At 42.5% G+C, this 26167-nt stretch overlaps 1 protein-coding gene across 4 annotated transcripts; it reads left to right on the forward strand.

Annotated features, from left to right (window-relative positions):
* Nucleotides 1-1437: 1437 nt before the first annotated feature.
* Nucleotides 1438-25892, forward strand: ppfibp1a (PPFIA binding protein 1a). Of its 4 annotated transcripts, XM_042078078.1 has the most exons (27): nucleotides 1438-1570; nucleotides 1933-2030; nucleotides 10508-10589; nucleotides 11518-11723; nucleotides 13664-13753; nucleotides 13902-14015; nucleotides 14276-14386; nucleotides 15176-15268; nucleotides 15967-16084; nucleotides 16878-16939; nucleotides 17091-17178; nucleotides 17397-17503; nucleotides 17970-18088; nucleotides 18189-18243; nucleotides 19680-19827; nucleotides 20315-20347; nucleotides 21505-21649; nucleotides 21923-22054; nucleotides 22230-22380; nucleotides 22663-22774; nucleotides 22907-22995; nucleotides 23087-23209; nucleotides 23390-23515; nucleotides 23748-23936; nucleotides 24027-24185; nucleotides 24500-24565; nucleotides 24792-25892. In XM_042078078.1, exons 2-27 carry the CDS (start codon nucleotides 2019-2021, stop codon nucleotides 24861-24863), a joined length of 2802 nt encoding a protein of 933 aa, XP_041934012.1. In that variant the 5' UTR covers nucleotides 1438-1570; nucleotides 1933-2018; the 3' UTR covers nucleotides 24864-25892. The 4 variants fall into 4 exon arrangements, with proteins under 4 accessions (XP_041934012.1, XP_041934014.1, XP_041934013.1 ...); XM_042078080.1 differs by lacking the exon at nucleotides 1933-2030 and having other exon boundaries at nucleotides 1445-1570; XM_042078079.1 differs by lacking the exon at nucleotides 1438-1570 and having other exon boundaries at nucleotides 15967-16063.
* Nucleotides 25893-26167: the final 275 nt, after the last annotated feature.

The following is a 26167-nucleotide window of genomic DNA, read 5'->3' on the forward strand; positions in this document are numbered from 1 at the left end:
GTAGGTCCTAATGATATGGTGTCAATGAAAGGGTTTATACACATTTCATATATGTAATTTAATTTACATACATTTCATGTAATATGCCTTAAGGATTTGCACCCTCACACACACCTCCTCCACTGAAGTCCAATGGGAATTATAAATGCTTGCATTTGTCACCATCTAGTGTGTAAAAGGGCTACACCCAAACAATGGTCGAAGTTATCAATGTTGCACAGTCATTTTCTGTCAGATACATTTGCTGATTTTGATTTTGTCAGATACATTTGCACATTTTTACATTTTTAAGCCAAACATAACATTTTGTGTTTGCTTGCATTATATTCCCTCACACAAAACATGTTTTAGCAGAACATTCTCCTCACCAGTATTTGTCTTCACGAGTATATAAGGTCAGACATGGAAAATACATAGAAAATCATCTGTATCACATGCACATTATCTAAATACAGTCACCTCTGCACTTTCGCACGCTTTAATTTAATGAAATACAGTAAGGACGGAAAATGTGAACTTTGACCACAACCTAAGGACTAGGTTTAGTTAAAACATTATGGTGTCTGACAACAGCCCATAGGCTGCTCAAGGTTGTGTGATGTCATTTGTGGTTGAATATAGGCCTTCTGTATAAGTGAAGCCTATTTCATGAGGTTCGGATGGTGGCAGCAGTGATATGTTGGCAGCTCAGACCACAAATCAGACTCAGACTCAAGATGTTAGAATAGAGGATTTGTCAATGGGTGTTATGACACTGTCGACAATATCATGCATTCCAGCTGCATTTTGTAGGGGGAGACACATAGACTGTATATACATAGACTGTATATACAGTCTATGGGAAGACATGAACACAAGATGGAGCCATTGCACATATTTTCCCTATTTAAATCGCAATAGGCGCTGTGTCTGTTTGCGTTAGCCTACGCAGGACAAAATATTTTGCGGTAGTCCTAAAGAAAATTACTGTAGGCTACGTTACAACTTCAAACGTTTGAGAATGAATGAAAACACCTATCACAATAACGTAGATTTAACAAGCAATCTCCAGCAATAGCCGACCCACAAGCTCCTCAAGCAGCCAGAGAAGTGCTTGGCCACTGACAGTAGTTTACACACAAACAGGACCGACTGGTCCTTGAGGAATACAAGTAGCCTACAACACATTAGCCTAAAGGATGCAAAATGAGGAATGGTTGAAGTGCCTCTGCGGTCATTGTGGGCACTGTGACAGACACTTATTATGGTTCTAAAATTATAGCCTAAAAAGATTGTACAAGTTTAATTTCAATCGAAGTCTGTCTAAAGAAACTACATGGTTTGTTATGACTTGTTATGCCAAACTACCTGTAGAATACAGGCTAATTAAATAACACCGCCTACTATGATTGGCTTGCGCCAACGCACGCGCAGAGGAGCCAGTAAAACTACTCAGTCAACCAAAGTTTCAAAGGTGCAACTGCAGTCTGTTTGAGCAGAAGTTGGACTTTTGCTGAAGACATGGGAAAACGCTACGAGAATACTACAGCGACGTTCGTGTCTATGGATAAAGTGTAGATAGTCACAAAATGTAAGTAGGCAATTTGTCTATTTCAAACACTAGTTTCTTTGATCTCTAGAAGATCCCGTAATATTGAAGGATATTGAGAAAATACTCATTCGGCTGACTGGGCAGATTGAGGTAAAGTGAGGTTTTAAAATATGGGTATCTGATTCCTTCTCAACGTATTTTTGAAGCGAGTTTGACACTCGCAGTATTTCGCTTTAGGTGGGATTTGCTTTGGGCAAATGATAGGCTACTTAACAAAAAAAACAGCATTCTACTCTAACAACAATATTTGATCATTTTAAGCATGACCAGTGTAGGCCCACTTTATAGATTATAGCCTACAGGCTATATCATAAGTTCCTTTTACGTCCATTCATTGACAGATCCTGCGTTTGTCCTATGCAACAACCGAAAGGAAATAGACATCCTGCCTTCACTGATGACAGTCCTGTTAACCACCCAGGAGTAGATGTCACAAGCTGTGAGTCAAGCAGAAATCACTTTTGTCTAATTAAGGGTGGGAAACTTACTATGATTCATTCTTTAAGAATCTTTTTTATTTTGAGTGAGTTTGTGTGGTGGTAGGCCTACTGTTATCATCTGCACTCTTTATCAAGTTGTAATGGTGTTGTTATTTACATTACACGCCCACATTCCATTCATATTTTTTTTTGTCTGTCCCTGCAGTCATTTATTTTAGGATGCAGTAGCCTAGTTTGTAATGGGTGTGACCACTTGGAGCAGGAGAAACACTGCTACTGGTGGGAGCAGTTACAATTTTTTGTTACCAAATTGGAAAAACGACCATAGAAAAAAAAACACAATGTGTCTGAGCATTGAGTTATATACATAGACCTGCTTACAGCATATAACATTCACAATGGCATCATCTGTGAGGAACTGGAGGAAGATCGAGGCTGTTGGACATACGTCATTTCCTTAGTGAGGTGATGACCTCGGTGGGAAAAGTCCAGTTGTGACCATGAGGGTAAACAAGCCTGAGGCGGGAAGCAGTGGGTCAGAGGGGGCTGGGTATCCCATTTCCTGTCCATTCTGTTAAAGACCTGTGCTGGAGTCATCAGTCCTGTCATTGTCTACCTCAGCAGATAAAAAATCTTGGAAAACCATCAGCCCAACCCACCCACACTCTATTCTTGGCTATTTTGTGTGATCAGTTTATCTAAATAAAGATTCAAAGTGAAAATCATTATGGAATCAACAACTCGACTCAATGCTTGATAGCAGGTTTCAGAGTCTATGGTTTCTTTTTGTGTCTTTTTTTAACAAAAAGCTATTGAATATATATATATATATATATATATATATATATAATACAAACTGCTATTCTTGACTCCTTTATTCCCTGACTTTGGAACCTCTGAGTTGGTGGTGTATTTTTATAATGCAAGCACTTCACACTGTTATGGTTCCTGTGTACCGTGGTTCTCCCCCTCAAAGTGCCATGCCTTCCATGTGACCATTAGCAGAACAAAGAGTTGCTTGTGTGCTGCGTCTTGTAGCAGTCCGTTCAGAGGTGCTCAACATGGCAGACGCCGTCTCACACAGGCACTAACCTCTGACCCCTCCTTCTCAACGGCCCCTGCAGTGAGTGCTTCACCTGGGGATGCCTTTGTTTTTTATTCAAACAGGACCCATCGTTTGTTTCACCTAGAGCAGACGGGCATTTCAAGGTCAAGCCACTTTTTTTCTAAGTTAGTGACTCATTATCCTGGAAAAGGCTGGATGTAACTTTGAGCGTAGGCACTGATCATTATATTGTAGAATAAGTATACTCTCATTTACTTATTTTGAGTGTGTTTTGTATAGTATGGCTGGGGCTAGTTAGAGTAAGCATAAGACGTTCAAAGCTTTTTTTTTTAGTGTGTTGCAGTTTTAGAATGAAATTCTGAATGAAAATCTTTCACACTTTTGTGAATGTGCACTGCCATTTCAGAGCTTGGGAACAGAGAACAGACTGTTCCTCAGTGCAGACCTGTGTAGCACATATTTGTGTAATATTGTGGAAGTGGCCCTATAGCTCTGGCCATATTCCAGTCCGCTGAATGGGAGGGTAGGAGAGAGAGCTCTGGAGTTCTGTCCGACATATGTGGTCCAGCTGGCTGTGTGTCTGTGTATGCCGCATACGTTCGAAACACTCGCCTAGTCTGTGTCTTTGTTCTTCCGCGCATGCGTGCGTGTGATTCGACGTATAACCTCGTCAAAGGCGATGCAGGCACACGGTTGTTTTTCTTTCAGAACTCCCTTCCCCCCTTTTCCCTATCTCTACATCTGGTAGATGTCAAACTATGTAAATAAACCAAAATAGCTTCTACCTTTGCTCTCTGATGGCAGGCGTGGCTCGGAGCCAAAACGGGGAGTCGTCTGTCTGAGTCTGTATATTAAACCACAAAGTCCTTTCAAACAGGCCTGCCAGTGCCAGTAGAATAGTCTGACCTTATTTTCATTTGGAGAGAGGCGGATTAGGAGAGGAAGTGGATGTTTGAAGAGAAAACCTGGATAGCAATTGTAGGCCAGACACTAATGGGCATAGCTAAGGGGGAAGAGACTGAGTCTGGGACTGCAATGTGTACGTTTGTCTATCTGGAGGAATTTGAAGGAATCCAGTGGGAGGAAGCTGATAGTAGTGGGTCACATGGTTACGGAGGGCCTGGAACCTGGTACTAGACAGAGAGCAGAGCTTAGATGCTCCCATGAATTATCCAGACATGACTCAGGATTCACATTTTTTTTAAAGATAAAAAAGGTGCCACTGAGGCACAATAATTTTAGATTGGAGTTTTTAAAAATGCTACTTTTAAATATCATGTGGCGTGCAGATATGTTATGGGGAGGCTCTACACCACAGCAAGAACAACGCAGAAGTGTGTCAGTGAGCTGGCTTTGTTTGTTTGCGTTTCCTTAACTGGAGCATTTGTAAGATATAATCAGCATAGTTTATGTTGTTTTCCAACTGTGCAATGAGCAGACCGACAGAGAGGGTTGCAGCAGGGCAGTGGAAATATGTGACTGGTCCGTTGCGCACTTTCTTATGAAGGCATGGGTCACCATGACCAGATAAACACATGGGGATAGTCATGAGATTAGTGCATGGCTTTGAAAACTTTAGAGGTGCTGGGTATTATCACTGCGAGAGTGGGCCTCTGAATCTGTGATAATATTACATACCATGAATATGCTCTGGGGAACACTACTCTTGTGCTCAAATACAGAGGATGGGCAGAGAAAGCTTTGGTACAGAGTCTCTGGATTAGCTGCCACCGAGTCGCTGGGAGAGTGTCCAGGCTTCCCTAAAGGATGTGATAGCAGACAGCTGACCAAATAGAGACGCCGTCCCTGCCGGGAGGCAGAGCCGCCTCCCCGGACAGACGGAAATGCCTCCGGCACGTCGGCAAGCCACAAGGAATGATGCGGCAGCAAAACCAAATTTTCATCGCAAGAACTTCAGCAGGTGGTCTGCAGTTACACTTTCTGCAGACTTGGGTGTTTGGAAAGGAAAGCACTCAGAGAAATGAGGGCTCACCCAAGGAATGGAAACCCCACTGGTGAAAATCTACTCAAGAATCTCCACACATAGTCTGAGCTGTTTTTCCAGTGGCATGGCCATATCAAACTCTTCCCTGTAATAGAAGAATGGAGGCCGTCTGTTGTTGGGGTTTTTTTGTGCATTGAAATAATAACCCCCACTATGAGTGGATATGAATGAATGGAGCAATTGAGCTCTGGGCCTATGTTACTGGCACAACCCCTCAGCTCCATTAGTCAGTGGAGCCCAGCATTGCTACGTCTGCAGCAATCATGTTGCCATTGCTGCATAGATTAGTGACTCGATACGGTGGAGTGGCTATACTTGTGGGAACAGAATGAGCCCTGCCACACTCCGTGTATGAGTCTTTGGGGGAATGGCAGCACAACTGGGGCCCTCAGTGAGGTAGTGAATGGGTTAGTTGTATCCTGAAATGCTTTGCGTGTTCATTATATGCCTTTGGCTCAACTTAAGTGATCTCCTCAAGGACAACATATGTGCTCTATTAGGACATTTGACTATAGGCTTGTGAATAGTAGGTATAATGTAAATGTACAATAACTAGACAGAAGCAATATACTATTATCATTATGTTCTATTCATTGTGATACTGCAGTGATATTCTATTCTATCCTTTCCTTTTCTTATTCGACCTTAATGCCAAACTGATGAGGAAATAGAAAGCCCTTCATAGTGGAGGAGAAGGTGAATAACCAATGTAGATTTTTGTATTATGTCTTCATTCCATAATAGTGTTGAGAATGTTAGAATATTAAAGTTTATAGCTGACATTGCCACAAAGCGTAATTGCATATCTATGCATTGCACACACTTAAACTTGTCACTGCTGTTTTCTAGTAACTCAGTGGTCATTCGTGGCTTCTATGGGTATTTATCATACTGTTCCTTGTGCATTTTATAAATTCCTATACTATATGCATAATGAGTTACCAAAAGCCCCAGTGCTCCAGCTGTTTGTGTTTACATTTTTATCACCTGCTGAAAGATAAATGCTGTTCTCCCCCCTGGTGGAGCAAGAAGCATTAGAATTAATGATGGCGAATTGCTCCTTGGGGGGTCAAGAGGTCGAGAATGCCGCCACCAGGCTCGGTTTGGAGGGTTTGGAATTCCGATCATACCAGCACGAGTCAGTGAGTGAACCCAGGGAGAAAGGCACTGTTATTCGTCAGATGGACGTGCGCTAGAATGGTGTTTTTGGCGTGACTGACTGAACAATGGGTTTGGCTCTCATAGCTTAGCAAGTTCACACACAATTGAATTTCAGTTAATCATGTGTTCTGTGTAATTATATTGTCTAATTGATCTCTGGCTGATTGTATTTCTCTGTTTGTCAGATAAGTTGCATCTAATTGAGATTCTCACATGCCATTGTTAGTTACAGTGTGATTAGACTGACTACTGAGCTATAGAAATCAATCAATCAAGTCTAGACTCCACGCTGAGAGCATGCCTCGCGTGTTTACCAAGTACAAGCAGTGAAGACCATGCAAAGTGTTTTGCTCATGTCAAGTCAAGTCAAGTCAAGTCAAGTTTATTTATATAGCACATTTCATACACAGAGGTCATTCAATGTGCTTTACATAAACAAAACCAAACAATAATAACAAATAAAAGCATAGAAGGGCAATATAGTCAAAGAATAGTTAAAAGGTAAAGATCATAATAAAAAGAAAACATAAAACACAAGGTAAAATCATTTAAAAATAAAGAATAATTAGTAAGCAAAAACAAAAGCAAAAGTAGTAAAAAAAAGTAATAAAAGACAAAGTAGAATAATTATCGAGGCAGATTCAGAATTTGTAACTCGGCACAGTTAGCAGAAAGCGTCTGAGAACAGTTTGGTCTTAAGTCTAGATTTAAAACTGGCTACAGTTGGGGCCTTTTTAATGTCATCCGAAAGTTGGTTCCACAGCTGAGCCGCATAGCAGCTAAAAGCTGCTTCACCATGTTTAGTTCTAACTGTAGGTTTTACTAGCAGGTTTTTCACCTGGGACCTGAGAGGACGAGAAGGTGTGTAGGGGAGACCGGGTATGGTTGTAACATGGGGAGAGTTGTAACATCACCAATTCCACCAATCAGGGATAAGATATGAGCCATGTGACAGTTTCTGACTCCTCAGACATCCTTAACGATCACACATGGACATTTTCAAGTTGTTAGTGCCATTTATCCCAGAGTAAGGAGAAAAATTCAACATCTGAGGTAAGAAAGTAACTTTTTTTTTTTAGATTTATTTTTTTCTAGTGCTTTTACCATTGTAGATACAGTTGTATGAGTTACATCAGGTCAAACTATAGTTTCTCTAGTAAAGAATGGTGTAGCTCTCTCTTGCTAATATCAAAGCACCATGCTAATACAGCTAGCTAAACAATGGATGACAGTGGTGGGGTAGGTTGTAACACATTTTTTGAATATGTTACAACCTGTGGAATGGGGCTAGTAGACCCATTTAATGTCTGTTTAATTTCATCTTTGTGTGTGTGACTGTTCAGCCCTCTCTCTCTTTCCATGAGAGACACAAATACATACACACACAAAAGTATAAACGTTGTGGTTTTTATATTTAGTTTAAAACGTTAATATGATCTCCATTCTCTATGTGAAGAACGGATTGTATGGTATACAATATGTTGGTGAATCTATTTTCACACCCTGTGTACCCTGTTTATGCAATAAATCAGTATATCAAATGGAATTCCATTTTTTTTCTGCATTTTTTTTTACCTGTTACAATCTACCCCAATAGGTGTTACAATCTACCCCAGTAGTGGGGTAGGTTGTAACAAAGGTACACACTGTATTTGTCATAATCTCACAAATTCTGTAATATAGTTGAAGAGATTTAAATGGTTGCCACTTGTAGTAGACAAATGTGGGTACTTTGCCAAAAAGTTCCAGAACTGTAGCTTTAAAAGAAATGGTAGTTTTAGGTGCTGAAGAAAAATGTGTTACAACCATACCCGGTCTCCCCTACTGCTGAAGCATGTCTGACAAGTATTTAGGTCCTGCTCCATTTACTGATTTATAAACAAGCAATAGTACTTTAAAGTCAATTCTGTGACTTACTGGAAGCCAGTGCAAGGACTTGGAGTAATGTGGTCAGTTCTTTTAGTTTTTGTTAGAGTCCTAGCTGCTGCATTTTGTATCACCTGAAACTGTTTAATAGTCTTTTTAGTAAGGCCTGTGAACAGTCCATTGCAGTAATCAACCCTGCTGGAGATAAATGCATGAATGAGTTTTTCTAAGTCATGTTTTGACATCAGCCCTCTGAGTTTGACAATATTTTTGAGGTGGTAAAAAGCTGATTTAGTTATCGCTTTCATGTGGCTGTTGAAATTTAGATCACTGTCAATTAATACACCAAGATTTTTAACAGTATCATTTGCCTTCAACCCTTTTGTGTCAAGGAGAGTGGCAACCCTAAGTCTTTCCTCGTTTTTACCAAATATAATTACTTCAGTTTTTTCTTTGTTCAGCTGAAGAAAATTTTGAGACATCCAGGTGTTGATTTGTTCTATACACTGACACATAGATTCAAGAGGACCATAGTTGTTTGGTGATAGAACTAAGTAAATTTGTGTGTCATCTGCATAGCTATGATATGAAATCAAATTATTTTGAATGATTTGTCCAAGTGGGAGCATATAGAGGTTGAATAATAGTGGCCCCAAGATCGACCCCTGGGGAACACCACAGGTCAAGGACGTTGGTGTTGAGGTACAGTTTCCGATGGCAACAAAGAAGCTCCTTTCTTGTAGATATGATTTTAGCCAGCTGATAACTATGCCTGTAAATCCAACCCAGTGTTCTAGTCTGTGTAGTAAAATATTGTGATCAACAGTGTCAAATGCTGCACTAAGGTCCAGTAGCACTAGGACTGATGTTTGAATCTGTGTTGAGGCGTATGTCATTGGAAACTTTAATGAGAGCTGTTTCAGTGCTGTGATTTGCCCGAAAACCAGACTGAAAGTAATCAAAATACCCATTTGATGTTAGGAAGGTGGTTAATTGATTAAAGACTACTTTTGTTTAGCATGGAGGCATCCAGGTTATTCTTCTTGAGAAGTGGCTTTACAACAGCTGTTTTCAGTGACTTAGGAAAAGTGCCAGACAGCAGTGATACATTTACAATTTGAAGGACATCCACCGCTATGAGGTGAAAAACAGTTTTGAAGAAATTGGTAGGCAGAGTGTCTAAGACACATGTGGAAGGGCTGAGATTCTGTACCGTTTTTTCAAGTGTTTCGTAGTCTATCAAGCTGAACTCTGACATGAAGTTTAGTTTCCCTCTGTTTGTTGCTGGAAGTTCAGGTTGTTGAATTTGTAATTGAGCAGATATGTTGAGTCTGATTTTGTCAATTTTACCTTTAAAAAAAGATGACAACTCATTGCATTTATTAGTTGAGAGAAGTTCAGGCGCTAATTGTGAGGGGGGATTTGTTAACTTATCAACAGTTGAAAATAGAATACGAGTGTTATTTGAACTTCTAATGATAATGTTAGAAAAGAAAGACTGTCTTGCTTTGCATATTTCAGAGTTATATGTGCGGAGCATCTCTTTATGGATTTCATAGTGGATCTGAAGTTTGTATTTACGCCATTTTCTTTCAGTCTTCCTACACTCTCTTTTTAGAAGTTTAACTGCTGGATTTTGCCTCCATGGTGCTTTCTGTTTGTCCTTAACTTTCTTGAATTGTAATGGAGCAATGTCATCCATAATGTTTGCCATTTGGTTGGAACCTCGTTATAAATTCTGTTATGCTGTTTACCTCTTTTCTACACTTTAGCCATCTCCGCATTGTAGTTATTCTGTGTCTCTTGTTCTTGTGTTGATAATGCAGTGCATGAAGTACAAATAAATGAGTCAAATAAAGATGGCTAAAAGTTGAGTATTTTCAGCTAAATGAAAAGCAGATTTTTGCTTCAGTCATATTCATTTTGCTCTCAGTAGAAATTTCCAGAAACCTTAGGACTGTGTTGTTTGAATTTATTAAAAAGTTGGGTATTCTGTTACCCATGTGAAGTGCCTTTTTTATTCATGCATTCCAAATGAGATGCTAATCCTATGTAATTATTGCGACATGTCACCCCAAATTTCCACAAACCAGTGATGGAATTGGATTGGATTGGTTATGTATGGGAATATTACAAATCATAATGGTTCTCTCGTTTTTTGTGTACTTTATGTAGTGTTTGCACTTGTCGGGACAGTCGTTTTCACTATTCTTGCTCATCCATCCTTTCATTGAATATGTTTGTTGTTTAAACAGAACCTTTTGTCTCTAACCCCTATTGTCATAACCTCACTATACATTTGAATAAACTGTCATATTTAGTTATGACATCTTGATGAAACTTTCTGCCTCTGAGATCATGTTTGTCTAATTGATCAGAACCTGAGGGGTGCAACCATGATGAATGACGCCAGTGAGATGTTGGCCGCAGCCTTGGAGCAAATGGATGGAATCATAGCAGGTATGGTGTGTGTGTGTGTGTGTCTGTGTGTGTGTCTGTGTGTGTGTGTGTGTGTGTGTGTGTGTGTGTGTGTGTGTGTGTGTTTATTTCATTGATGTTTTATGTGCTTCCTTTCTCTGTCACTTCCCCCTAACATCTATTCACAGTGGACAGGCTTTGTGATTCTCTCAAATAAACTAGACACTTAAAGTTGGGATGGGAAATGTCCATCCTGGATCCTTCGTGCTTTTAGTGGCCTTTAGAGAGGAAGCTCTAGATGGGAGTCTTCTGTCGTGGGGAACGGGGATGACACATTGCAAAGCTTTTTCCATTGTGTCAGCACTTGCTCCATCTAATGCGTATTCAAGGTCTCTCTCGCCCACAACGGCAGCACCGGCGTCCATCTTCAGCAGAATGGCTTAGCCGGAAGACTGGGGCAGTGAGAGATGGATTGAAATGGGGTCTCATTTTCGCCCAGCTCCTTTTCCACTGCCTCCCGTAATTACAGAGGTGAAGCTGCCAGTGGCAAGAGCCTGGCAGGTCAAGTGGTGTCATCTGACCGAATCAACCACTCCAGCGAGGCCACAGTCTCCTTTAGTCTCTGAGTTTTGCGACCAGGCTATTTTGACCGATCATTTTCATTCAATTAGCAATCATAAACATGTTTTGTGAGACGAGCTGTTCTGACCAATTCTTTTCATTTCATTACCCATTAGAAATAATTTGTCGACTCGCTGCATCTCAAAGCATTGTGATCTCTGGCTACAAAATGTGTTTTCCTCCCTGAAAACCACCTTCAAAACACCTTGACTTAATTCCTTGTCTGATTCCTTTTCACTTCTCGCCTCTAATGTAATGCAATTAGCAGACGAGACATTCCTCACATTCACTCCTCTGCCCCTTGTGTTTCCACTTAACCTCGTATAAAATTCCTCGCTCTCCTCCGCAGGTTCCAAGGCCATTGACTACTCCAACGGCCTGTTCGACTGCCAGTCTCCCACCTCTCCCTTCATCAGTAGCCTGCGTGCCCTGCACCTCCTGGAGGACCTGCGCGGCGCCCTGGAGCTGATGGACGCCGACGAGCGGGACAGCCTGCGGTGCCAGGTGTCCGACACCACCGCCGAGGGCCTGACCGAGTGGCTCCAGGGACGCCTGGTGAGTCCAGCATCGGGTTTCGGGTCTTGATTCGGTTAAAAAAAAGTTTGCTCCCTAGTGGCGTCCAGTGAGCTAATTGGGAGATAATCATCCTGTGCGCGAGACTCTCTTGGGTTTGGATGCTCTGAGAGTGCGTGCAGTTTCAAATGAACAACTCTGAATAGACTTGTGGCCGTCAACTGTCTGGTTTGGACTAAAGAGTTGTAAATAAACGAGACCCTGTTGTTTAGTTTACCAAATTCACCCTTAAGGGGTGCTTTGATTGCTGCGTTGGTGGTGGTCAGTTGAAGGCTACAGCTCATTAGAAACTTTACTTGAACATTTAGCTTTCTATGAGCTGAACCCGAGGCCACTACAGGAATGTTCTGTATAGTATAAATGCAAATGGTTCCTGGGGCATAACCCTTAGTAAAAACTGAAGCTCCTTTAGCTTTGGATGTAGACTACTGCCTACAGCTTTAGACATTAATACCTTTGACAGCTATAAGCTGACCATGCGTACAGTATGGTACACTTTGTTCCCACATTGTACGTACGTACATGACAAAGCGTGTTGGCAAAGCACAGCAGGACCGATGCCAAGGTTAGGACTGCGATCCCACATGGGAGAACTTCTATTAGAACAATGAATTCATTCAGTGGCTCTGGATAAAGACATTGGAGAATGCTAAATAGTTGAATGTAAACATCAAAGGGCATCCTGTGACTTTGCTCACATATTCAGCACATGATCCGCACTGCTGGACATCAGTTTGTTATCAGTAGAATGTCATCTCTTCTCCTTTTTTCATTTCAATTGAATTTGTTGTCAAAATGCTTTTGTTCCATGTGACTTGGTGGTTGCCCTTTTCTGTCTCTACACAGTCTGCAGTAGTGCCGTTTGTGCTGTTTCAGAGTCCAACACAGTGGTCACTCATGCATGTACTGCCTTTGCACGTATGCATTCAGTCATCTGACATATTTACAACTGCAACATTAGCCTATTTGACCCTTTTATAGCTACCTACTTTTTGTGACTGGACAATAGATTTTCTAACTGTCTGATTTTCTTTTTGACGTTTTGACATGTTATGTAAGTGTGTGTGCATGTGTGTGTGCACCGACGCACGTGTGTGTGTGTGTGTGTGTGTGTGCACCAACGTGTGTGTGTGTGTGTGCCCCGACGTACGCGTGTGTGTGTGCGGCAGGGGTGTTCTATCCTCTTTTCCAATGATGAATCACTTCAGACTTGCCGTATTACACATTTTCCGTGAGCATTTTTTCCCCACCAATGTAACCTGAGCCGAGCCGGTTTTATGAAATTTCCAGGCCGCACAAAGCACACGTTCACATGCGAAAGCCATCTAGACCCTCACATGTCTCTCCGGTTACACACTTTCACGTGTTGAAGCCCCTTGTGACTTCGCAGACCGATAAATGCACATGATCCCATTATCAGACACTTTGTTAGAGGCTGTCGATTTAGTAGGGGTGATTTACGGGAATTTCTTTTTACCAGACTGTTTTTCACTTTACGGTAATACTGCTCTGATAAATTGTAATTGTGCTCGTCTCCTCATCCTGGCCCTTATGCATAGGAAATAGACTCCATTCAGACAGTACTTGCGTCATGTCTCACCTACATACCAGAGTAGGAGGCTGCCAATTAGTGTCCAGCTCATAAACTATGGACTCTGAAACTGTGCATCCTACACAGCAGTTGGAACTAGATTTGATGTGATGTGTCAGCCTACAGAGGTGAGATTGGTCTAAGAAGTCTTGTAATTCACAAGTGGTGTCATATGAGGCTCAAACTACGTCATCCCTCCCACTGTTAACAAGTTATGTTTTGTTATGACTGTAGTTGGATATCAGATGAACTAATGCTGGCAGGGTTGTGTAGGGGGTGAAAAGATTTATATTGCTGTTGTCATTTCACAATGTTTTGCTTGCTGTTCCAGACCAATGGCCACAGCTCTGTTGGAGGGGATCTTGTCTACCAGGAGCGTCTCAGTCGCCTGGAAAGCGATAAGGAATGCCTTGTGCTCCAGGTGAGTAAATGCTGAGGTCATCCACAAAATGTACACCCGCAATGGACAATATGTTTCCATAGGTCAACTGATAGAGCAGGCTTCTAACAGGACTGAAGACTTTGCACAAAGTTTTGTTGCTAACAAGAACACGGACTCCATTTCTCAGGTGAGCGTTTTGACAGACCAGGTTGAGGTGCAGGGAGAACAAATCAGGGACCTGGAGACGTGTCTAAAGGAACACCGCGAGAAATTGAACTCTACGGAAGAGTTGCTTCAACAGGTATGACCATATTTGAAGTCATAGAAATGTCTGGATCTTGTGCTCTTGATATGTAGTACTTTGTGCGTACTTTGTGTGACGATATGAAGAGATGATTTCATAGTATCATTTGTGTGATTTGATTGTTTGCTTCTATTGGTGTACACACAGTTTTATGCTAGTGTTTCCCTTTTAGCAATTCCATATACAGTATTTTTGTTGGGAAACTATATTTCATGATTAGTTCTGTCTTTATGAGAGCGTATTTGTGTACTCTGCAGGAGCTGGTGGGCCGATCTACTCTGGAGACGCAGAAACTGGAGCTGATGACTGAGGTGTCCAGCCTCAAGCTAAAGCTGACCGCTGTGGAGAGAGACCGCAGAGAAACCGAGGTAATGTGCTGCAGCCTGTTAAAACAAACATACATTTGGGTGTTCAATTTCACACTGAAGCACGTAGGCTACATAAGCTTAATGCAACATTTAGTAAATGAAGCTACTGGGAGGGAAATTGGTACATTTACATCTCTGAGATAAATCAGTTGTCCAGAACACCCTTGTAAATTCCTTTGCTTTGAAATGAGTTTGTGTATGGAAGGAGAGGGTGAAATCCATGAGCCCCAAAAGCACTTTCCTGTAATAAAACCCTTTTGGTTATTGTGAGCTGGGGCTATCCTACAATGTGTCAGGGTTTCCAGATTAAGAGGGGGGTGGGGTTGGGGGATTGTGGAAGAGTAAGGGAATATTCCCTCTGAGGCCAAGTATTTTCAGAGACCGTAAATTCATTCAGGATGGAAAGTTATACCAAGTGGTCTCATATGCATTCAGGGAATTTGAAGCATCAGATTAAAAACCATTGATGCTGTCAGTGCATTTACAAATGACTTTGTATAACATACAAATTGGTTTGTGTTTATTCAACAAAGTGTTTCACAATGAATCAAGCAGCCCAACCAGTGGCTTCCTCTGGCTTGATGAGCGATTCAGTCTGTGTGAAGATTTATGAGTGCTGAATTCCTATGATATGAGTCCTGTTATATGAGTGGCAATATGATTTAATTCACTGTCTGGGTTGATAATAAGGCATGCTTCAAGTGTCATATTTCCCCAGGAATCTGGAATCTCTTAGATGAGCTATTTAATTATCATTTAATTTAACTTTAATGGTTTCTTTGTCACCAGGCTCTGCACCAGGAGGTCAATGACCTTCGAGTTCGTGTCGTTGACATGGAGAATGAGAGGATACAGCAAGATAAGAAGCTGAGGGCCAACAAAGTGAGTGGGCCATATAAACATGATTAGTGTCTTTCTCTGGACCTACTGCTGGGCTCATACTTATCAGGTACTTTACCAAAACTCAGGCGTAGGCTGGGCCGATTCAGATTTGAAAATAAACCAATAACAAAAGCCAAAAAATCTGCACATGGAAAGAAAATAATATAGTTTCAGCGACATAGAGTACAATTGTCTTGCTTTAAAGCCCTGTTGTTGTCTTTGTTTGGTGTCTAGTTCAGGTGCATCCTTTCCTTCATACTCTTCTAGTATCTCTCCTCCTTTCTGATCTTGATCCCCCTCTTCTTCATTTTAGGAGCCAGGTCTGTCTTCCTCTGCTCTCCTGTGCCTTCTTGTGCCATTGCTGTCTCCTGACTAATCACTGGACTCTGTCTTTCTAACTTACCTCACTCTTGGAGTGAAGACCTGGCAGGTGCACAATAGAAAGATCTCTTAATGGAGTGAAAAACCTTTATTTCTCTACTGTAGCTGTACTGCCATCTTGTTTCTGGCTAAATGTATTCTGTTCTTTCCTTTTCCATTTCATCATGTGTGTTTCACTATTATAATTCATTATGCAAGTTGTATCTCTGTTGTAACACCGTTTAAATGAACAGAACATCCCAGTGTTGTCATAGACTACCGCAGGTATAATAGTCATGCAGTGTATGCTAATGGTAATTGTGGGTTTTGCTGCTCAGGAGGAGCTGCTGGACTTGCAGAAACAGCTGGAAGAGAAGGAGGCCGAGTTGAAGAGCCTGCATGACCAGACACAGCAAGACGTTGCAACCCCAAAAGGTGGCCTGAATGTAGACAGAGGTGTGGAGTTGATATTTCTACATAACACTACACCAGTTGTCATTGCCTTGGTTTGGAATGACATTTGTCCCTGTAAAAAAATCTTACATTTTTTGTCAAATTAGGTTTTGCAGATTTGCAATGTGAGTTCATACTTAATCTTGGAAAGTCAAGCAGGCAACGTGTGTAAGTCAAGCAGGCAAACATAATCAAATGTAGATGTCTAAAGTCATATAAGTAAATTATTTTATTAAAGTTGCCTCATCAAATGGAGTGTTTTACACCACAGTCTAGTCTCTGTCTGAGGTTGAAGGGGAGCTCTAGCCAGCGGGAATTTCCCTTCGTTAGTTACATTGGCATTGGCTTTTCATATGACTAGAGTTCTGTGTAAAAACAGAAAAATGAAAAAATAAATGCCTTCAGGTTATGTCTGCCTAATGGGCTTCTGTGTGTTCTCAGACATGTTTTTAAATGGGTTTTGATTAAAAACAGTCGTTTACAGATGACCATTTTTGCAACATTACAATGCAAATTCTTAAGCATAGTGCTTAACAAGCTGCCTATACAGTTCATGTGTGACATACTTATCGGCATTGGGATTGTTATAAACAGGTGCTTGGTTGGTTTCCCTGCATTGCCAGATGCAATGTTGGTTACAGTGAAAAGAATGCTGCCCACAAATACACAATAAAATATACTATGAGTCAGTCATGCTATAATTTACTTGATAGATTGTTATTAATAATGTGTCTGTGTTGATTGAATGTTTGCCTTGACATATGCACAGGGAAATCATGTTAACTCTATTTCTCAGATATGGAAGTGCAAAGAATGAAAAAGGTAATGGAATCGGTGGTGGCAGCAAATGCTGAGAAGGTTCGTATTTTGATTTGTCTTCTTGGTCTGACAGAAGCATAAAAATTATAGCACCTGGGTAGCCATAAAGATTTAGATGTGGAATGTTCATCTGAAGATCTGCTGTCTTGTCGGATTATGTAAGGTGTTAAAGCTGTCTGTGTTCACACAGGAGCGTAAAATTGAAGAGCTTCAGCTGTCCTTGACATGCTTCAAGAAGACTCAGGACATCAGGGTTATGTCAGTGCTGGATAGGAAAGGTGAGACTGGGTCTTTCTGAAGCTAGACCTCACCTCAGACAAATTAATACTGTTAAAGTGCATGATGAGACTGTTGACATCCTATCAAAATCTTTAATTATTTTTAATGACCATAAACACTCTCACAGCCATGTGTTGAGCATGTGTGTGATCTTCACTGGCGAAGCATACATGTGTTTAAGGGTGTGTTGTGGATCTATTTCTGTAACACCCTACAGAGAAACTGAGGGAGGACACTGGAGCGGGGAGCCTTGGCGATATCGCCGCCTCGGTTGCCGTGGAGATGAAGACATCCTCCCCGGGAGGTGTGGAGGAGACGGATGAGGTATGGCCCTCCCTCCTGACACTGCGCTACTTTACACAGGATGCACCTCAGACTCGAGACTTCCTTCAGAAAGCTGCAGTTTGGCCTCCTCTGGAGCTGTCTGTTTTTACTCAGGAAGTGTGTTTGTCTCCCACCCAGCCATTATTTGTTTGAGGAATGCATAATATTGCATGTTATTCTGCTAATTCATTGTGAAATTGCACCAAACTAAAACATGGAAGACAAAACAACATTACAGTCAACAGAAAGATTTTCTTATCTCTCTTGATGAAGCTTAAAGCCTATAATGTAACAAAGTCGTAAATATTGTGGCACTGACAAATCTATTGTTTTGCCTTTTCTTCATTCAGTGTTTGTTTCCTATCAGTTTACATGTCAGAGTATCATTCCTACAGCCCACAGCACTTAATCAGTCTAATATCTGTCTGATATGTGTGTGGCCTGTCCTTTCTGTTTGAACCCTCAGCCCCAGCTGATTCCGTGCACGGAACTCTTGGAGTCGGAGTTAGTTTATATGGCGGCAGCCAAGGCCGCCACCCCAGCTGAGCAGACCAGCGAGCCAAAGGCACAAGGGACCCCAGAGAGGTGCGCTTGCCCTTTCTGAAGCTGCTATAAAAGTAGAGACATTTATGCAGGGAAACCGAATGTGCAATGATAATATTTTCCCCGTTTTATTTTCCTTCAGCTCTTCGGACGGTTCTTTGTCAAGGAGCGCGGATCGTGTTACCAAGGCACAAGAGGTATGTCTGTGGGTGGTCATAGATCAGATTTTATCCAGCCTCAGATTTGTTGACCATGTAAAATGAGAATACTCTTTCACACACACACACACACACACACACACACACATGTCTGTCCTGCTCACAGGTTCAGATGCCTAGCACTTTATCATCTCAGACATCAGAGTTCTCTTTAGATGCAGCTCAGCCTCTCTGTGACCACTGAATATATAAGGCTCACTGAACAGATTGAATGTGCCTTCTGCCTCCTTTTTTATGAGCCTCAAATGAGCCATGACCTTCAGCTTTCACAAGTCTCTAGCCATGAGTTCTCACTGCGGCCAGCAGTTGTGGGCGAGCGCTCAAAGGCACCTCCACATCAACATTCTGGAGCTATACACTGTGTCTCTAGCTCTGAAACTTTTCAACCTTCGACTGTTTGGTTGTCACATTTTGGTCAAATAGGACAACATGGTGACGGTGGCGTACATCGACCGCCAGGGTAGCCTGTGCTCTCCGCGGCTCTGTTACCTGGCCAGGAGACTGTTGTTAGCACGCACACTTCTGTTGTCACTATGTGTCTCCACAGTTGCCAATGAGGCACTGTGGTATACATGTTCCCATTGGTAATGTCAAGCGGACTCGACTGAAACAGAACGTATGGTTATGAATATGGCCTTGGTTCTCTGAAGGACAACACAAGACGTTAATCTTTTCTAGCTTCATTTGGCTCTCTGAACCTGGTCCATTGGATTGCTTCAGAGTGCCTACAGAGGACTATCGGTAGTTTCTCACAGTGCAACCTTATACAGGCATTGGCCCACAAGAGACGGGTGTTTGGAGATTTGGAGTTCAGGTTGATGACCTCATCCGTAAATGACTGAGATCAGAGAACCAAGGTTATACTCAACCATAACATTTTCACTCAATTACATTCAGTGTATTACTTTAAGACATCCTTTGTCTTGGTGAGCTGAAACTTAACTGAAGCTTAACCCAAGTGAATTGTGTTGTTTGAAGCCTATCCAAGAAGCAGAATATTTCTGTCCAGTACGTTTGTTTAGACATCTGAATTTAGCATGGCATTTGTTACTTAGTTGTTATCCTGACTGTTGAAAGTCAAACGCTGAATCACGGCACTGCTGAAAGCATGATCTCTGTATCAAACAGTGATGCGAATAATGAAATTGAGCCATGAAATCACAGTGCAGAGTCTTCAAACAGAACAACTGATTCACAGCTGTCTTCAGCTGGCAATACAGTGGAATAGGGGGGAACTGGCAACCAGACACTGAGTGCCACCTACTGGCAATGTGAAGAACTGCAATTCATAGATGCAACTTTGGTTGTGTAGTTACATTTATACTTACATACATAGAGATATATACACACACACACACACACACACACACAAACTGTATATTTAATTGCCTCTCTTTTGTCCTCCTGGGGGTCAGGAAGAACAGCGGCTAAAGAGCAGCTCAGCAGCCAAAGCTAGCCCCACAGAGGGAGAGGGCTTTGGGTCAAAGAAAGCTCGATCCTCTTTTGGAAGAGGATTCTTCAAAATCCGAGGAGGCAAGAGGACTGCTAGTGCCCCTAACTTAGGTAAGAGAATACTCGTTTGTGTGTGCTGTGTGCTGTTGTGGCCGCTGCAACATATTGAATAATGTCTCAAGCAGTGTGACTGTTGAAATACTTCTTATTTGGCCATTTTCAGCACTATTATGCTGTGTCTTGCATGCATTATTCTGAACATTTGTTTTGTCATTTTTAACAGTGTCTATATAACTAATTGATTCATGTTGTATACTTGTGTATGAGTGTATAAGTGTTAGTTTTGATGTCCCATGAATTCATACATGTCACATAATATTTTGATAAACAGTGACTAATTATTTGTCATCTCACTCTATTCCTCTCAAACAATTGTAAGATCCCTTGAAATATATTCATCACTCTGTGTGTAGGTTAGTGTGTGTGTGTGTGTGTGTGTGTGTGTGTGTGTGTATGTATGCGTGTCCCATTATATGTTGTCACTACATGTGTGTCTTGTCCTTGTGTCCATGTGTGTCCCATGCTCTCCTCTCTGAAGACCGTAGTTGGAGTGCAAGTGCCCCTTCGTTAGGTACAGTACAGCTTAAGCCACTGGCCTGCAGTATGGGCATCCTGGGTGACCATCAGCAGACGCTCCCTCTCACACACCGTTGGGACAAATTTGCATAGTCAAAATCTGACCACAGAGCTCTTGTTGTCCACTGTAGAACTCTGAGCTGCAACTTCAGTGCTTGATCTTGCAGCCAGTGTGTGTGTGTGTGTGTGTGTGTGTGGCGGAACTGTATCCAAATCTGTATCCAAATTATCAAACACTAGATGTTTTAGGTGGGAGCTGATCCAGGGTCAGTGTGTTTGCCTGTAGCGTGTTGTGAGGGAGGGCATCCTGATCTGGTGTGCTGAGTCAGCATGTCCGCTGAGGGGATAACGCAGCTGGATGTGCACAGAGATGGTGCCGGGTTGCCACGTGACCCACAGACTAGACTGCGGTGTGCTCAGAGCTGTGTTTGTGCTCCACCCAGAGTCTACTCGTGCTCAGCCCAGTCTTTGATGTTGGGTCATGTGCCAGGGTCTCATCTCTGTGTGCACTGCACGCCTTTGTTCTCCCCATCCTCTTCTTCCTCTTTCTCTTAGTCACATTTTAAATATATTTGAGAGGCTTAAATGTGTGTGTTTGTCTCTCTGCTGCTGTGTGTGTGTGTGTGTGTGTGAGGGGGGTGGGGGTTGGAAAAATATGTGGTGTTGTGTCTAGCTTCTATTGCGTTTTCTGGCCTTTAGCACATTTTTCTTCCTCCTTTTGCAACACATCTGGCTGTCACTTATCCCATCCCCCAGGGCCATCTGCAATGCCATTTAAACTTTGTAAGTCATGGAGCCCAGTAAATCACAATGGGGCAGATCAGTTTTACTGATTATAGGCACAAAGCCTTCCTTTGACCATCACTGCAATGATTGTTTGAACAAAATTCTCTTGGTTCTGCCTTTTAAGGTTGTTATTCTTCCCAGATACATTGAAGGGTTTAATGGGGAAATCAGCTGTGAACTTGAGGTGGTGGTTTTCTGTAAGTTGAGGAGTTTGTCACGCTGACTCCTGAAGAGGTGTTTTTCAGTGGTGGTGGTGGTGGTGTTGGTTTGTTCATATCTCGTGTGCTGTCACAACACGTGAGCGTTCATTCTGGGAGTTGTGACCCTGTGCTTGTCTAATTGGTTTGCTGATTAATGTTGGCATAGCTGAGACCGAGCGAAAGGGGACTGACCACCTGGACTTGGCAGGAGCACCAACTCACAAGTCACAAGACAGAGAGACCAGACAGGCAGCACCTGCATTCACAGACACCAAGAAGAAGCACAAGGGACTGAGAAAGTTCTTTGGGAGGTAATGTCTTTTTTACTCTTAGGGCTTAAAGTGTTCAGGCCTGAATTCAGGCGTGAGCTGGTATGCTTAAGATTTTGAAAATAGGCAATGAGACTACAGTATATATGATGTCCTCATACATGTCTGATAACTTCAGGCACAGACATTTGCATTGCTTTAAGCCCTGCTTATGTACTATTTTGTGTTTTATTTTACTGTATTATTCCCATACACAGTCATTGAAAAAGTCTACATATGACCTCTTCTATCTTTATATGGCTGATATGTTGCCAGACTCCGGAGAAGTCAGTCCACGTCCTTCAACCTGGATGATGCTGCAGAGGGGGATTTCAGGAGGGGCGGCGTCAGAGCCACTGCAGGTCCTCGCCTGGGTTGGTCACGTGACCTGCAGCGACAGGGCAACAGGTGTGTGTGTGTGTGTGTGTGTGTGTGTGTGTGTGTGTGTGTGTGTGTGTGTGTGTGCGCACGTTCTGTATGCAGTATAGTATAGTAGTAAGCTGGTGGGCCTTTTGACTCTCCCTCTCTCTGTTTTTCTATCTCTCTCTCTCTCTCTCTCTTTCTATCTCTCTGGTCCCTGCAGTGAACTGGACACCCCATTTGCGCGCTGGACCAGGGAGCAGGTGTGTGGCTGGCTGCAGGAGCTGGGTCTGGGCATGTACACGCCTCAGGCCCAGCACTGGGTCCAGTCGGGCCAGACGCTGCTGCAGGCCTCTCAGCACGACCTGGAGAAGGTGAGCCCTGGACGCCAGCCGCACGCAGCCAAGAGCTCAGAGATTCTGGATATCTCTTTGCCTTAAAATAGGATATTGACTGTGTGTACATGCACTTAAGTAATCCAGTTACTGAGAGAAACCTGGCTATGACTGAAACGTTGCCATGCACTCCATAAGCCTAATGGAGACCGCAGTAATATTTGCCTCTTGCTTTACCATTAAAGTTAAGGGATCGATAATAAGTATCCTCCTCCTAGAAACCTGACCCTGGGGTGTATCATCTTAACCCTCTGATTGCAGGAGCTGGGGATCAAGCATCCGCTTCACAGAAAGAAGCTGCAGTTAACTCTTCAAGCTTTGGGCTCAGAGGAAGAGGATGCCAAGGGCAAGCTGGACTACAACTGGGTGACCAGTAAGTTACTTTGAGTTTTTTTTTTTTTTAATTATTATTTTTAATGATGATTGGTATTGTGTGGATTTGAATATAATTTGTTTCTATTTTGCCTGCCAATTTGAGTGTGTCTTCCTTGTCTCTTTCTGCAAGGATGGCTGGATGACATTGGCCTTCCTCAGTACAAGTCCCACTTTGATGAGGGGAGGGTGGACGGCCGTATGCTCCACTACATGACCGTGGTGAGTCGAGTGCACCCCTTACAGTGCCGCCCGCCTCGAGCTATCGCAGATCCACCGTTCAGTAACTAACTCCCCCTACTCCGTCTGATAGGATGACGTGCTGGGTCTGAAGGTGGGCAGTGTCCTCCACCACCTCAGCATCAAACGGGCCGTCCAGGTGCTCCGGCTCAACCGCTACGAGCCCAACTGCCTCCGCCGCCGGCCATCGGACGAGGTGCTCACGCCGCTTCATTCAGTTGATGTCACATAGAGAGAAACTGTTGCTGCATGGAACCTGTCTGCTTATAGTTTGTCAGTATACTATAGCTGTGCAATGTGAAGGGAAATCTTATTGTTACATTGTTTTTTTTATTTGTTCGTTTTTTTTTTTTTTTTTTACATCTGCCATCTGTAGAACAACATCACCCCGGCTGAGATCTGCCAGTGGACCAACCACCGGGTGATGGAGTGGCTGCGCTCAGTGGACCTGGCCGAGTACGCCCCCAACCTGAGGGGCAGCGGCGTCCACGGAGGACTCATGGTGAGAGGACAGAGGCCAGGGAGTCCACTAATTAGGGAATAGAGAGAAGTTTCATTAGAAAGAACAACAGAAAGGGGGAATGCAATAAGAATAGTGAATAGAAAGTCTATTTTGATTGAGGGCAGGTTGAGGTGGTTGATGCACGTGAGATTTATGAACATCAAGGGATGAAATATTGTGATCCCCTATTCACTTTTTACTGTCAATTGCCCTCTGTTGACTTTGCTGACAGGTTCTGGAGCCACGCTTTAACGTAGAGACCCTTGCCCTCCTTCTCAACATCCCACCTAATAAGACTCTGCTTAGGCGTCACCTGGCAACCCACTTCCACCTCCTGATTGGTTCGGAGGCCCAAAGACTCAAGCAGGAGTGTCTGGAAAACCCTGACTACACCTTACTCACTGCCACAGCTAAAGTCAAGGTACGTATATAGCATGGTGGCACCATATCCCACTTCTAGCTTAGCCTAGCGTTTTAAAAGCACCTCTGAAGCATCCCCTTCCTCCTGCAGCCCAGGAGGCTGTCGTTTGGCAGCTTTGGGACACTGCGGCGCAAGAGGCAGGAGGAGAGCGAGGAGTACATCTGCCCCATGGACGTGGAGATGCCCCAGAGCAGCAGCTTCCACAGGGGCCTGAGGATCTACGAAGACGAGCTGGACCACCTGGAGCAGGCAAGGCCCAGAAGCACCAATAACAGTGCAGCAGGAGATTAGAACAGGGGGAGCTAGACTGTCACATACTTGGAGAATTGTTTACCAATGTGCGCTGATGGGATTTTCATTTAGCCAAAACTAAAAATAATACATGCGCTCTTCATTAAAATCAGGGTTCTGGGTGGTCTCTGTTATGGTAAAAATATAACTTTCTTAAAATAAGATTATTTTACCGTTTAGATACAACTGAGTCACTTGAAGAAGTTCTTGTTCAAAGCCTCTCTGTCAGTCAGACAATCATAATTAGCTCAAGGTTCCCGTTTTGTTTGCAGATGGATGACTCAGAGGGAACTGTGAAACAAATCGGGGCTTTTTCAGAAGGCATTAACAACCTCACGGTAAGATTTTAATCTAATTAGATTTGAATTTACTAGCATATTATCACATCGTAATCGGCTTGGTAGAAATCTTACAAAGCACAGGACATGTCTGTTTATATGCATTTGTGCAAGGCAGCTCTGACAGAAGCCAACACAAATAACACTGTCTTTTGGCTTAGTATCGTCAGACAGAGGGACTATTGTGTGTATTGTCTGTTTTATGAACTTTTCTGTTGTGCTCCAGAGTATGCTGAAGGAGGAGGAGTTTTTCAGAGAGGGGTCACCGGACGCCAGTGCCACGGACGACGACATGTGAACAACACAATGGCTGTCCTGAACCCCCACCACTACAGTATACAAATGACTGGCAGTCCCAGCACTTTGACCACTAAGCAAGCCCAGTGAAATCACACACACAAACAAACTTTACTCCGTCTGAATGTGACAGGTTGGGGTTGGGGGTGTTGGGAGGGGGGGGTTGTGAGTAGACTCGTAAAATTCTTTTCCCCTTATGGTAATGTCTCATGGAATATATCTGAATGCAGCTCTTACATCACTAGTGTTGGTATGGCCCCAGCTTAGAACAGTATCTCGGTTAGTTTATTACGTTAATCTAATTTACCTCTGTGCTGTGCTGCTTACCATTCAGTAAGGCACTGGGCAACCCGGGTGTCTTAATCTGATCTTGTTTGGATTCAGTGCCAATGTCATTTGGCCCATTGCTCCCTTGGTGTTTCAAAAAGGCCATTTGTTCATTTCATGTCTTCACAATGTTCAAATGAAAGTAGCTGTGCATGCATATGATATCCTTATGCATATGGACATGTCATGTGTCCCCTACTTTTTGTACCTTACCTTTCTATTTACTACAACAGAAATATATCTCTCATATAATAAAGGACCCAAGGATGTTTTGTTTTCATACAGTTTAGACTGTATAAGATCTCTGAAGTTATTTTACCTAATCTTGAATCCTTTCAAGCTATTTACTTTTGACCAATTGTGCCTTGAGGGTAACAGTGTCTTAACACAAACATGATGTGAAAGTCCTATAAGCCTGTGAAATATTTTTATTTTCACTTTGGATGCATTTCAAGCCAAGGATTTAGCCCAAATTTCAGTCCGGACTGAAGAAAAATGGTATATCATATTGATCCCTTTTTGCTTTTTCCGCTTATTTTTTCTATTACACAGCAATCATGGTCTACGATACAAATTCTTTACTTTGATAGGCAACTTATCAATAGTGATATTGTTAAGCACAAAATTTAACTCTTACCAGTCAAAGCTATGTGTACTGTGTACGAATGTTTTCTAAGTCAATAAAGTACTTTCAAAAGAAAAATCAGGATTTCATGAATGGTATTTTCATGATACCATGTATCTCTTTAAAACATATTTAATATCTGCAATTGATCCAATAGTCACCTTTTTTATTTTAAGTGGTCCAGATTATCAACATCCTGATGGGTAAAGACGCCAGTCAAACTGCAGGTGAATCATAGCTTTTTTATGGACCCTTTCAAGAGAGTTCCATTATCAGCATCATAGTTGGCCCCACAAGACTTCCGTTTTAACATTCCATATGTTATCTTGATGTAGAGGAAGTAGATTGGGGCC

This window comes from Alosa sapidissima, chromosome 22 (assembly GCF_018492685.1).
Source record: "Alosa sapidissima isolate fAloSap1 chromosome 22, fAloSap1.pri, whole genome shotgun sequence".
Lineage (NCBI taxonomy): Eukaryota > Metazoa > Chordata > Actinopteri > Clupeiformes > Clupeidae > Alosa > Alosa sapidissima.